This window comes from Equus asinus, chromosome 8 (genome assembly GCF_041296235.1).
Source record: "Equus asinus isolate D_3611 breed Donkey chromosome 8, EquAss-T2T_v2, whole genome shotgun sequence".
NCBI lineage: Eukaryota > Metazoa > Chordata > Mammalia > Perissodactyla > Equidae > Equus > Equus asinus.
In genome coordinates, this window is record NC_091797.1 from 56,134,533 (window position 1) to 56,148,366 (window position 13,834).

Here is a 13,834-nt window from a genome sequence, read left to right on the forward strand (position 1 = left end):
GAAGTTCACAGCTCACCCTCAGCAAACCATTCAGTGCTGACCAAGTCACAAGACCACAACGAGGACGGGTAAAAACGTAAAATCAAGAACGCTTTAGTTTGGTTTAAGTGGAAATACCCAGCCACTCAAACTGAGGTTTCATGTGCTTGGGGTGTGTGCGTGCATAGCATTTCTATGAAACTCTGCACAGCAGATATTTCTCTATGCCGGAGAGGAATTAGAAAAGGGTGTGTGTGTGGGGAGAAAAGGGCCATGAATTAAACTAAAAGTACTATTTGTTGACCATCTTGAGGAAAGCGTGGGTGAGAGTGGCAGTAATGATGGAGCAGATGTGAGCAGAGAGGTTTTATTTTTAATTATTGACTATCTCCCACTAAACTGAGGCATACTGATGTCCACGAGAGGTTTAATTTGTGTGTTTTATACATATATATTTTAAGCACCAAATGGATTCTCTGTACATATTCAAATATCTCTGTGTCCTGAACCAAACAAGAGGCTCATTTATGTTTTCTGTCCACAGGCACAGTGGCAGTTCTGAGTTTTTCTTGAATGAGAGCATCAGGCCGGCATACCATGGCCCAGTTGTGGGAGTCCTGAGAGATGGACACGGAGCATTTCCACTTGGAAATGCTTTCTTAGACTTTAACGTTCAAAAGAGAAGGGGAATTTTATCAACAGCAGCCAGCTGCAATGGAAAGTCATGTTTTCTAAGGCCCAGTTTTCAAATGGCTTATTTGCCTTATTTTAGCCATCAATAGAGTATTTGCTGTTTTTAAGCCAATTTTGGCTTAAAGGTGACCCTAACTCTCCTCCAAATCATTTAATAATAATTTCTCTGTAATTTTTCAGTTTCTCTGACCTTACAGCCCACTAAAGGGAAGGTTCCTCTTCCGGTCCGTGAGCTTCTAGGGAGCCAAGTAGATGAGAATTTGCCTTCTCAATGGGGAGGTTGTCTTGTATGTTCTAACACGCAAGGATGAAGCCTCAACCATCAGAGGGATTCTCAATCATTTCCACACAGGCACAAGGCAGAACCCTTGTGGCCCACAATTAAATACTAACCAAAGCCACCCACTACATCAGCGATTGCCATGGGCTTAGTCACTTACGTTTCAAAATGTTCCTCTGCTCCAATTCCTCTGCAGTTGGCCTCTGGCTCAGGCGCCTGCGGAAAAAATCCAGGAGAAGTTTTTGGACCATATCACATCCTCCTTGGGTCATTAATCTCCTCAGCCCTTGTAGATACATGAGACAGAGTCAGTGGCCGGAGTTCTTGTTCCATCCTGTGCTCTGAAAGACTGACTCTCACTACCACCGCCTCCTCGGTTCCTCAAATTCAACCCCAGGAAAGGCACCATGCGTCATGTCACGCTGAGCTGACCCTCCGCCTTCCTCACTTCGTTGGCCCCTCCCCAGCCCTGCTCCTCCGGTGCCTCAAGGCAAGTGGACTCGTCTCTTCACAGAAGTCCCTTTCTTTCCTTGTGGCCTCCTAACTCCAGGAACGTGGCCTCTGCCTTTCTCCCCCACCCTGAGGCTAGAGGTTGCTTCTTGCCCTGATTGTGCAGACCCAGTTGGAACACAAAGAGGCTCATGGCCCCAGGGAGACATGGGAGAGCGCGTCTGTCTGCAAAGAACAATAGCTGCTCTTCTTCTCGTCCCCACCCATTACCACCAGAGCCTTATTAGACATGGAATGACAAATGAACAGGAACAGAAATGACACTCCTGATACTGGGCATATAATTTAGTCATAACAAGTGAAACATCATAGCAGGGGCACGAACCTGCTATGATGCAACAGAAGGGGGTGGGGACAGACAACGGATGGGCACCCCATAGTGATAGAAATCTCCAGAGAACGAGGAGGGCACCAAAGAGGAGAATTACATGCTTGTATGCCCATACAAAGTTCCAGGAATGATCAACACAAAAACAATGGGCCTCAGCACTCACAGTGCATTTTTGAAGTTCTTGGAAATTACTTAACAACCCTGCAATTATTCAGCATTTTGCTTCACCCATTGGAATGAGGTGTGTGTGAGATGAGAAAATGGTAGGAGGAGTCTGAGGCTTCTCAGAGTCCTCCACTGGGACCTAAGAGGTGGAAGGAGTGCTCTCCTAGTGGCAGAAGTTGCAGGCCCTTCCCAAATATCGGCAACTAGTGTCCACAGTTGGCATCATGGAATCTGAAGAGAGAGCTAGAGTGGAAATATAAAGTCCGTGGAGTCACCAAGTATAAATATTTTAAATCCAATGCTTACTCTCACTTTAGTTCTCTTTATTGCCCTGGGCCAGAAAACAACTGATCTGTGCTACCCCAATTTCATCACCGTCTATGCTATATATAGGGAACAGGCTTAATGCCAGAGAAAAGATTTGGTCAGATATGTGTCTGTAAAATTTATAGCACCCTGGAAACTGCTGGGAATTGTTCCAAGGTGTTTTTAAGTTTCTAAGAACATTTTCACATTCATTAGTCATTTTCTCCTCAAAACATCCCATTATGGCATTATTTATCCCCATTGATAAGGGCCAGCTGTGTATTTGGAAATTTACAATATTGGAGGTTCTAAATTTGGACTCAGCAGTCTTTAAGTCCTTTCTAAAATACCAATCTCATACTGTAGGAGGAAACTTGAGATTACAGGACTGAGCAAATTGATGTCATAGGTCTGGAATGCAGCTACTGACTCCACCGGGAATGAGCGTCTTAGAGGCTAGGCCTCACCTTTCAATTTATTTTCAAGAATACTTGTTTCTTTTATAGGGATGCACAGCCACCCTTATGGGACCGCTTATGGCACCTTTATAAGACCCAGGCTTTAAATGAAGCTAGGGTTTTGGGGGCAGCATGTTTTGAAAAACCCCTTCAGATTGAAGGTGGAGCTTGCATCTTGGAAACAGGGCCAGTGTTGTACCCCCACAAGTGTCCCCAGAACGTTTGCCCTCTGGCTTGTGCCGAGCAGCCCATTTATTCCACTACCAGATGTGTTGCCTGGTTCTGTGCTGGCCTTTTGCTTTTTGTTTTTCTTATGGGTCATGTTTGGAGGAGACAAAACAATGAGTGGCTGCACTATAACCAGAGAAAACTCTGCTATTAACTAGGCAGCCTTACAGTCAAACACACATGATTTCAAATGAGGCCCTCTATGTTTCATTTCTCATGAAAGGATCTGAGAACATAAAGGCTAAGCATAGGTATGAAATCTAGCTAAGCCCTCCCGAAGGGCATGTGCTGTAATTAGCTGTTTTGACTTTGAAATGAGATTCGGTAGGAAAATGATATTGTGGCATTGTAATGACAAAGCACTAAACAGCTCAGAACTTAGGGGGGCTGCATTCTAGTCCTGCTCTGCTCTGCTCTGCACCTACTGTCCTTGGAGAAGGTACTGGACCCCTCTGGGCCTATGTTCTTTTCTCTGCAAATAATAAACAGCACAGTCATGTACCACATAATGATGTTTTGGTCAATGACAGGCCACAAATACAATGGTGGTCCCATTAGATTAGTACCATATAACCTAGAGGTGCAGTAGGCTATATCATCCAGGTTTGTGTAAGTTCACGCTATGATGTTTTGCACAACACAAAATCGCTTAATGATGCATTTTTCAGAATGTATCTCCATTGTTAAGCAATGCACAACTGCAATTTAATAAGCTAAGGTTGATTTAATGCCTATAATGTGCAGGCATAGTTGTAAGAATGGTATGTATGTTAATTCACTTCATCTTCATAGTAGCCCCTTGAGGTAGTACCATCAACATTTCCATCATACAAATGGGAAAACTGAGGCACAAAACATTGCCTTCCTTGCCCCAGGTCACACAGCTAACAAGTGACAGAGCCAAGACTGAAACCCAGGCCTTCTGTCTCTATAGTCTGAAGACTCTTAACCACTGTTATTTGTTTCCTATTGCTGCTCTAACAAATTACCACAAACTGAGTGGCTTAAAACAACACAAATTTATTATCTTACAGTTGTGGCAGTCAGAATTCCGAAATATGTTTCACTGGGTTAAAATCAAGGTGTCAACAGAGCTGCGTTCCTTCTGGAAGGAGAGACTCTGTTCCCTTGCCTTTTTCAGCTTCTAGAGGCTGCCTGCACTCCCTGTGCCTCTTCTAAGCCAGCAGTATAGTATCTTCCAATCTCTCTCTGACTTTGACCCTCCTGCCTTCCACTTATAAGGACTCTTGTGATTACACTGTGTTCATCCAGATAATCCAGGATAATCCCTTCATTGTGAGATCCTTAATTTAATCACAGCTGAAGAGTCCTTTTTGCCTTGAAAAGTTACATATTCATAGGTTTGGGGATTAGGACATGGACATCTTTGGGGGTACAAATATTCTGTCTACGACAACCATAACACTCTACTAGTCAGAAGCTGTAAACTGGCGTCTGGTGGGCTGGATTTGACTCTCCAAGTTTTCCTTGGATGCTCAGAGGTTACAGTTTTTTCTTATCTGAATGCCTGTAGATAGGGCGTGTGGGTCCCAGTAAGCCCAGTCCCCAGCACCCGCTCAGATACGACGTGTGAGCACGGTGACATCTGTCCTGCTTTCTTCCTTTCCAATCACTCTTGGCCCTTGTGGGTCTCTGAGGTTGCGAGCCCTGGGTGAGATCATCAAGTCACAAGGACCCTAACTTTCCTTTTCCTTCTTTCATCCACCAATCTACCCACCATTGACTAACAACCCTACTGAGGACTGGGCACCGACAGTTCCTGAGAGCTCACAGCCCGGAGGTGCACGTGAGTGATCAAATGTGCACGTTACAATTGGATCAACAATTTTCAAAAGCTAGACTATAATAAAATGTCCTCAAAATGATAAGCAAATTGGACAGGATTTAGGCTTTCAGGGCATTTTAGGAGGCACTCCAGATTCTTGCAGCATCTCAGCTTGGTTATCAAGAGGGTCAGCCAAAAACGGATCAGTAGATATGTGGAAGGTGGGGCTGAGTGCCAGGGAAAATCGTGAAGGAGATAAAGTTTTTGTTGAGGTTCTGTCTTGACTCTACCCCCTGGACTCTTCTCAAGTCCCTAAAATTATGTCATAACTCCTGTTCTATCTCACTCCTGTCAAACCTGTTCTTAAAAATGGATGCTATATACTCAGCCACATTCAAATGTAAACTCATTCATTCACATAACAAATTATTTTTGAGCACACAATTCTGTGCCAGGTTCTGTGTTACACACTGGGGTATAGTGATGAGCAAAAACAGATCAAAGTCCTGTCCTTCTAGAACTTAAAGACTAGAAGGGGGTGTAGAAGGCGGTCATTAATCACAGTCACAGAAATAAGAACAAAATGTAACTGTCGTAAGGGTGTCCGTGTTGATGCACCTGGAACAATAACATTGGGATCTGACTAAATTAGGACACCAGGAAAGGAGGAAGTGACACTGCGCTCAGATCTGAAGGATGGAGGAAGCCAGGGTGCTGGGGCTGAGAGAGCAAGGGAAGAAGGATGGTGAGAAGTAAGGCAGGGGCCAGGCCGTGAGAGCCATGTAAGCTGAGTTCAGGATTTTCATCTTTTTTCAAGGAGCAACGTGGAGCCACTGAAGAGTTTAGAGTGAGTGGGAGCAGGCAGCGAATGAACATTTCAGATTTACAATAGATCACGTTGATTGTTGTATGGAGAATGGAGTGGGGGAGGCAAGAGGTAGTTTGAGTAGAAGCCTTAGAAAGCTACTGCACACCTGGGAAGACAGTGGACACTTGGGCTAGGCTATGGTGGTAGATGTGCAAGTTCTTAGGAAGCCAAGTTGACAGACCATGGAGACACAGTGTATATGGACAGAGGGAGAAGGAGGAGGTATATAGGATATCCCTTAGGCTTCCTAACTTACACAACTGGATGGATGGTAATGCTGTTCAATGAGACAGAGAGCACTGGAAGGGGACCGGGGCATCTTGGTGGAGGATGGGGGAAGGGTGGAAGGGAACCACAAGTCTGGTTTGGATCTGTTGAGTCAGAATGCTTTTGCAACATCAAAGTGAAGATGTCGAGTAGGCAGCAGGATATATAAAAAGACGAGAGATCCAGGCCAGTAACAGAAATTCGTGACTAGTCTGCAATATAGATAATATTTGAAGTCAGGAGTATGGAGAGCATATAGGATGAGAAGAAGACAGGGCATGGGATGGATCCTTACAGAATTCTAATACTTAACACTCAGACGAAGAAAGATGAACCTGACAGGGAGTCCGAGGAGGGGCAGTGCATGGAGGCAGGATAAAAACTAGAGTGTCGCATCATGGAAGCAAAGTAAGCAGATGGGTGTGGTCAACAAGGAGTGCTGCGTGCTGCTGAGAGGTCAGATGAGGCCTGATAAAAAGCCCACTGGGTTTAGCACTGGGCAGGTTATTAGCAACCTCCCCTAGAGCCCTTTCAGGGGTGTGGGGAGAGAAGCCAGGCTGGAGAGGGTTGAGAACAAAGGTGAGAAAACAGACATAACAAGTAGGGAGGACTCTCCCATGAAGCCTGGCTTTGAAGGGGTCAAGAGAGTTAGAGGTGAAGGAGGCTCCGTGAGGTTTATATTTTTCAATGGGAGAAGACGGAATGTGTTTAATGGAAAGAATTCAGACTAAGTGGTGGTGGTGAGAAGCTAAATATATAAGGAGGGAGAAGGCTCAACTGATAGTGTGGGCATCCTGAGAGGGCAGGAGAGGTTGGGATCCAAGGGACAGAGAAGGCCTCATCTTTCAAATGGAGGCGGGACAGTCTTTACCGAGATACGAGGGAAGCAGGATAGAGCGCATTGTATGTAGGTTTGTATGGTTGGTACTGGAACTAATAAGGACGTTCTCAATTGATGGCTTTTACCTATTCTTTCATGTTGGACTATAAGAAGGCGACTTATATTAGTTTAAAGTATTATCTTTCCGGGGCTGGCCTGGTGGTGTAGTGGTTAAGTTCACATGCTCCACTTCAGTGGCCCAGGGTTCATGGGTTCAGATCCTGGGGGCAGACCTACATAGCATTCACTGAACCACGCTGTGGCAGTGACCCATATACAAAAAAGAGGAAGACTGGCAACAGATGTTAGCTCAGGGCCAATCTTCCATCTTACACACACACACACACACACACACACACACACACACACACGTAATTATCTTTCCTTGAGGGATTGTCTTTGAAAGAGCCAGATTCGCAAACGAAAGGGATAAAGCTCTAGCTTCAGAATTCTAGTCATCAGAATTTTAGGGGAGGGGCCAGCGCCCTGGCCGAGTGGCTAAGTTTGCGCCCTCTGCTTCAGCGGCCCAGGGTTTCGCCGGTTCAGATCCTGGGCATGGACTTAGCACTGCTCATCAGGCCATGCTGAGGCAGCATCCCACATAGCAGGACCTACAACAAGAATGTAAAACTATGTACTGAGGGGCTTTGAGGAGAAGAAGAAGAAAAAAAAAGATTGGCAACAGATGTTAGCTCAGGTGCCAATCTTTAGAGAAAAAAACAAAGAATTTTAGGGGACCAGGCTGCCTTCTTCACCATGTAAAGCAGCCATCTGCTTGGTTTCTTTTAAGATCTACCTTGTGCAGATATATTGGTTAAGAGGCCGGCCCCACGGTTGAGTGGTTGGGTTCGCCTGCTCTGCCTCAGCGGCCCAGGGTTTCGCTGGTTCAGATCCTGGATGCGGACATGGTACTGCTCATTAGGCCATGTTGAGGCGGCATCCCACACGCCACAACTAGAAGGACCCACAACTAAAAAAATATACAGTCACGTACTGGGGGGATTTGGGGAGAAAAAGCAGAAAAAAAAAGAAAAAGAATATTGGCAACAGCTTTAGCTCAGGTGCCAATCTTTAAAACAAAAAAAAGTATTGATTAGTAGTTGAAGAGCAGAACACAACTGCTGTACTAATGAAGTGGTCAACTTTACGAATAATCCCAAGGAGCCGACAACTCCAAGAATAAAAGTAGAGATGCCTGCTGAATGTACTGTCTCTCTCTTACGCCTACATTGCTAGTTGATTTAAGTAACTGTATCTGATTTAGACTAACATTAGATTTAAAAAAATTTTCCTGACTGTATATTTAGACATGACCAATGATATGCTAGGTGGCAAGGGAAATCTTTTTGAGAGTTAAACTTTTATATAAAATGAATTATCCAAAACTAAAAGTTTAACATACTTTCAAGTGATCTACTGAAATAGCTTTGCTATTATATATGTGACCCTGGGTCTATGAGATATCTCTGAGCAGCAAAATTGTTTCCACGCCTCAAATGATTTCTTCTTTACCAAGGACCACGGCTAAATGATTGCCATTTTCTGTGAAGTGAAAAATCAGTGAGCTCCCATTTAAATGCCACTTGCCATCAATCGCCATACGTGAGCCTTCTATTTTCTTTCAAAATTTAAGAATGGACTGTTTTTTTTTATCAATCTGAACAACTCTATACTAGTAACCATAAGAAACAGCCAAATAAACTAATGCTTTTCCTTCTGCAAGAAAAGACTGTGAAAAAAAAAAACCAAAACAAACAGCACTTCAGTTTTGGCCTTGGAAAAAGGAGACTGCTAGAGAACGTAGCTGCAAGATGCTTTAAATATATGCAGAGCAGGGAGCGGTGTCTTTGCCCATTACAGCATCTCCCCAGAGAAGTGACAAAACCCTTGTAGGTTTCGCTGGTCTGACCTGCCGACGCCGACAAGGATTCGTTCTGCTGCACAGAGCTAATGAGCTTCTGCAGGCTTCAGAACAGCAAGGTCACAGCTTTCATTAGTACTTACAACTGCTTATTGTTTTGAGGGTCCTGATTTTCAAGTTTGGATCTCTGAAGCTCTATCTGCATTTCAGGAAAAAGAAAAGCAGAAGTGACTGGTTTTCTGCATCTCAGCCCCAGAGGGAGGTAACTGCCTTTTCAGACAGACGGAAAAAGAAAACGCAGAGGTACTTGTGGAGAATGAGAGACAACAAGGTCCTCTCTCCTAAGGCAGGAGGAGACCGGGGTTTTCCAACAGATGCCTAGATGGGAAACGGAACAAGTGGAGTGGCGTGTTGGGGCCAGGGGAAAGGGAAGGAGCACTGAATTCTGTCCCCCATGCCTCCTTCGGGATCCTCCCCAAGAACGTCAGTTCCATGAGGGCTGGGGTATTTCTGTCTGGCCTTGGTTATCATTGCACCCCCAGTTCCTAGGAGACCACAGAGAACATAAGTGGTGCTTATTTAGCAATTATTTAACCCAGATCCTACCACTTCTGATGCCATACACACTCCTTAGAACATCTTGTCAACACTTATGACTTCAGTTAGCATCTATATGCCCGTGACTCCAAAATCTATACGCTCCAGTCATATTTTTGCATTCCAGATCACCTTTCCCATTGCCGCCTTATACTCCTAACAGGCTGTCAAACTTAAAGGGTCCCAAATGAATTAATTCATCTTCTTCCCCTCCGGATCACTAGCTTTACATCCCATCCTTAGTGAGCTGCCCAAGCCAGGAAACTGGAATCATTATCCTTGTACTTCACCCTTGACAGCCAATCAACCACCAAGTCCAAACCATTTTTCATTCCAGCCCACCACCACCACCTTGGGAAAGCAGGCCACCAGCATCTCTCCTGGTAGCTGCCAGCCTATCCCACTCCAGTCCTCCTCCACCCCAGACAGATGCAAATCTGGTCCCACCACTCCCTGTTTGAAAACTATACATGCCTTCCCAGTGCCTGCAGGAGGGAGTCAAAATACCCAATGTCCTATAAAAGTTTTCATGATCTGGCCACTTGCCAAGAATCCCCCCCATCCTGTCCTCTAGACATAACCCTCTTCTCTTGATTCCTTCCAGATTTGCATGTTCTTCCTTGTATCTAAGCACTCTTTTCCTTCCTCTTTGTCTGGCTAACTGCAACAATCCCCAAGATTGTAGCTTAAATCTTAAATATCACTTCCTCTGTTCACTACCCTCTTGGTTAAGGTGCCTCTACAGCATGCACAGCAGTCCTGTGGCTCCCCATCTGGTGCCTGCTACATTTCCTGTTCTTACCCATCTCCCCAGGACCCCAGGGGTTAAGCTCTGTGAGGCGGAGGCCATATCTGTCCCATTCACCACAAGGGCTGCTTCACAAGCCTATGACCTGGGCAGTTGTACAGGGGCTCCTTCTTAGAAGGGTTCTGTGTTGGGGGTTCAATGTTCTGCTGTCGTTTTGAAATTTTCAATCATTTTTGAACAAAGAACCCCTCGTTTGCTCACCATGGCTCCGCAGTGCCTGGCACAGATTGTGGTAACTGAAGATACTTAACATTTGTGAAATAATGAAATGAATGTTGCCCCATGACTATCCCTTGTCTTTAACCTTTCCCTCTCTTCTAGTTCTTTCCCTAGGGCAAATACATGTGTTCTCCACTAGAAACAAAACAAAACACCACCACCAACCTCCTCCTAACCCCACCTCCTCCCCCAGCGAAATGCCATCTCCTGTCTGCTCTTGGCTGCCAGACCTCTCAAAAGACCCATCACAATTTGGCTTCCATCCATACCATTCCATTGCACAGGTTCTCCACTGGGGACGATTTTACCCCCCAGGGTACCTTTGCTAACATCTGGAGACATTTTTGGTTGTCATGATTGGGGAGGATGCTACTGGCATCCAGTGGGTAGAGGCAAGGGATGCTGCTAACCCTCCTATGATGTACAGGAAAACCTCACAATAAAGAATGGTCCAGTCCAAAGCATCAACAGTGCTGAGGCTGAGAAACCTTGCTCTACTGAATCAGTTCCTGTCAAGGTCATTGAGGATTTCATTGCCAAATCCAGTGGCCTTTGTAAAGTCCTCATTTTACTTGACCTTTTTCTATCACATGACACCTTTGACTAATAGCTACTTCTGGAATCTTTTTCTTCCCTAGATTTTCAGAGGTCTCACATCTTCTTTTTTCACTTTCTTAGTTCCTGCTTCTCAGCAGGTTTCAAGCAAGACAAAAGCCCCAGAGGTGCCCTCTCCTTCAGGATAGCTTCAGGGACAGTCCCATGCATACCAGTGACCAGCGTGGGTCACTACCTCACAGGGGTGGGACCTTGGATGAGCTGGCATTCCTCTTATGCTGCTGCCTTTTCATTCCTGTGCAATGGAGCAAAGGAAATCCTCTAATTGCCAGTCTCTGTCAGATTTCCTAGAACTTTGGTGTTGAAAATGGGCAAGGGAGGAAGGGAAGGCCTTAGCCACATTGTTCCATTCCTCTGCTAACAGCCTGCAGTGGCTTGACATTGCACTAAGAATAAAGTTGAGACTCACTTCTCACCATGGCCTGCAATGTCAGTGCAATGCGGCCCCACACCTTGTTCACCTTCTCTCTCTTACTCACGTTGAGATAACCCAGCCACATATCCCTGTTTTAGAGAAGCTGCGATGCCCCCTCTTACTCCACCAGGCCGAACTAGTGAATCCCTCTGCTGTGTCCCCCCAGCTTGATCATGGCCTCATCCATTACACTGATAATACCCATCTACACGAAGATCTTCTCAATTGGACCATGAATGCTTCAAAGGCACAAATTATGTCTTATTTATCTCTGTGTTTCTAGGCTCAGTGTAGCACCTGGCACACAGGAGGGGCTCAACAGATTTTTGTTGAGGACATAAATTAATAATACTTTAACTCTGGAGTTGTGCCCATGGGGATGACCAGGACTCTGGGCTTGCATAAGGTGTTCCTGCCACTAGAGAGGTTCCTCTGGGAAGGCTGATAGCAATTTTGCTTTTATATCTCAGAACTACACCCTTCTACCCTTTCTCTGCAAACTAGACATAAAAACTCTTAAAATTGTTGATCAACGCACCCAACTCTTTCTAGGAATTTCAGTCAATAATTTTCTATTTTTTTTCCTCTTCATCATTCCCCTCAAGCCAGTAACAAATAGCCTGGCTACAGCATAGGAAATAGCCCAGAAAGGGGAAAATGGACTGGGATCCAGAGCCTGCCTCTGGGCTTGCCTCCGCCATTAACCAGAAGGTCGCTCAGTACATTACATTGCCTTACCTCTGCACCCGGGTTTCTCCGTATGACAAACGGCCATATCAATCATCTAGCCTGCCTGCTGCATAGGAGTGTCGAGAGGACTGAATGAGAACCAGATGTGAAAGTTCCTTTAAAAATAAGTAGAAAGCATGCAATATTCTTTTTATAACTTGAAAAAAAGTTTCTTACCTCAAACAGATAAATAGGTTACTGTCAAGAGAGAAATGATTCTGGCTTTATTCATCAGAGGCTGTGGCCCCAATGTGAGGCCCCAAGGCTAAGACAAGGTATTGTGAAGTAACAACCAGGGAAAATACTGAAATAATTCTGGTCATGTTGAGTTGAAATCATTCTGGGACTAACAATGGGACTTGTGTGTGTTGCCAGGCATTAAACCCACTGGAAAAAAAAAAAACAGGACAAAAACGGAGGGCCTACACAGCAAATACTTTTAGAATTATTAGGATTATTTGCCATAAAGCCAATGTTAGCAATCAGGAAGACTGCACTTTGAAAGAGAATCTGAGTTGTTACAACAGAAATTGAGACAGCTAATGAAATTAAATAAAGAATATACTCATTTCAATAAGGCTACCTTTCTATGAAAAATTAATCAAAACAAATGCTAAAACAATGTGATGTTAAAAGAAAGAATGTGGGAATAAAAAAAGTGTCCACTATTCTGTCACTTCAAAGTGACTGAGGAGCTTTGGTCACCTTTAGCTTAATCTTATCTGCCCATCCATCCATGCATCTGTCTGGCTGTCTGTGCATGCATGCATCCATCCATCCATCCATCTGTCCATGTGTGAGTCCAGCCATCCATGCATCACATACCAGACATTGGTCTAGGCCTTCAATGAGAGCTAAGTATAAGAACTAAAAATATTAGCAAGAATGGCTGTGTGTGGATGATATAATAAAGTTCTGCCATCAAATAGATACTGTTTTATCTTTTGCCCTTAGCGTCTCCTTTCTTTGTAGCCCTTCCTTTCTTTTTTCAATCCTCCAATAGATAGTCCTACTAAGTTAACATTCTCCCTAGGAGCACAAAGCATTTTTTAATAACATTCCATCAGAGTCTTCTACAAATTTAATATGATCTGGTTAAGAGGTTAAGGCAAAAGACTGAGATTGAGGCAAAACCACTACATCACTACTGCCCCTAATTACCACACTTCACTAGTCTAGTGGGAACAAAACATACCCTTATGTTGTACCTTCAATGCTATCTTTCGTCCTCCTCTTATGGCATTTTGCCATTTCCATTGTTTCTGAGTCAGTGGTTCCCAATCCTGTAGCACATTAGAATAACCTATGTTAGCTTAAAAAATACCAATGGCTGGGCCACACTCTTGACCAATTAAATCAGAATATATGAGCGTTGAGCGCCAGCACAGACATATATTTTTTAAAGCTTCCCAAGTAATTTGAACGTATCCTTAGGATCTATGAAGCATCCCTTTAAATCAGTGCTTCTCACAGGGTGGTCCCTGAGCCAGCAGCATCAGCAGCATCTGGGAACTTGTTAATCATGCAAATTCTTGGGCTCCAGGCCTACTGAATCGGAAACTCTGGGAGTGGGCCCAGCAATCGGTGCTGTTTTAACAAGATCGCCAGGAGACTCACATGCACATTAAAGTGTGAGAACACGGGCTCTGGATGGTATTATAAAACGCTGGAGGAGGCTGCTTCAATAGCTGGGGTGCCGAAGAGGCAAATGGGGAAGATGAGAGAGCATGTGAGGATTTGGAGATATTTTGTATATCCTGAAGGGGGTTCAGTCATTGTTCACTTGGCTGAATTGAGGGAGATCATTGAGCAATCAGGCGAGAAATGGAGCGGGCAAGA

General features: G+C 44.6%; 1 protein-coding gene across 15 annotated transcripts in view; it reads right to left on the reverse strand.

The window, feature by feature from the left end:
* PHACTR1 (phosphatase and actin regulator 1) overlaps nt 1–13,834 on the reverse strand; it is a 504,607-nt gene that overhangs the window by 15,339 nt on the left and 475,434 nt on the right. For all 15 annotated transcript variants that reach the window (XM_044773220.2, XM_044773223.2, XM_044773218.2 and 12 more), the window contains one exon: nt 1,113–1,168. In XM_044773220.2, coding sequence (XP_044629155.1) covers nt 1,113–1,168 — 56 coding nt within the window. The remainder of the gene's footprint in view (nt 1–1,112; nt 1,169–13,834) is intronic.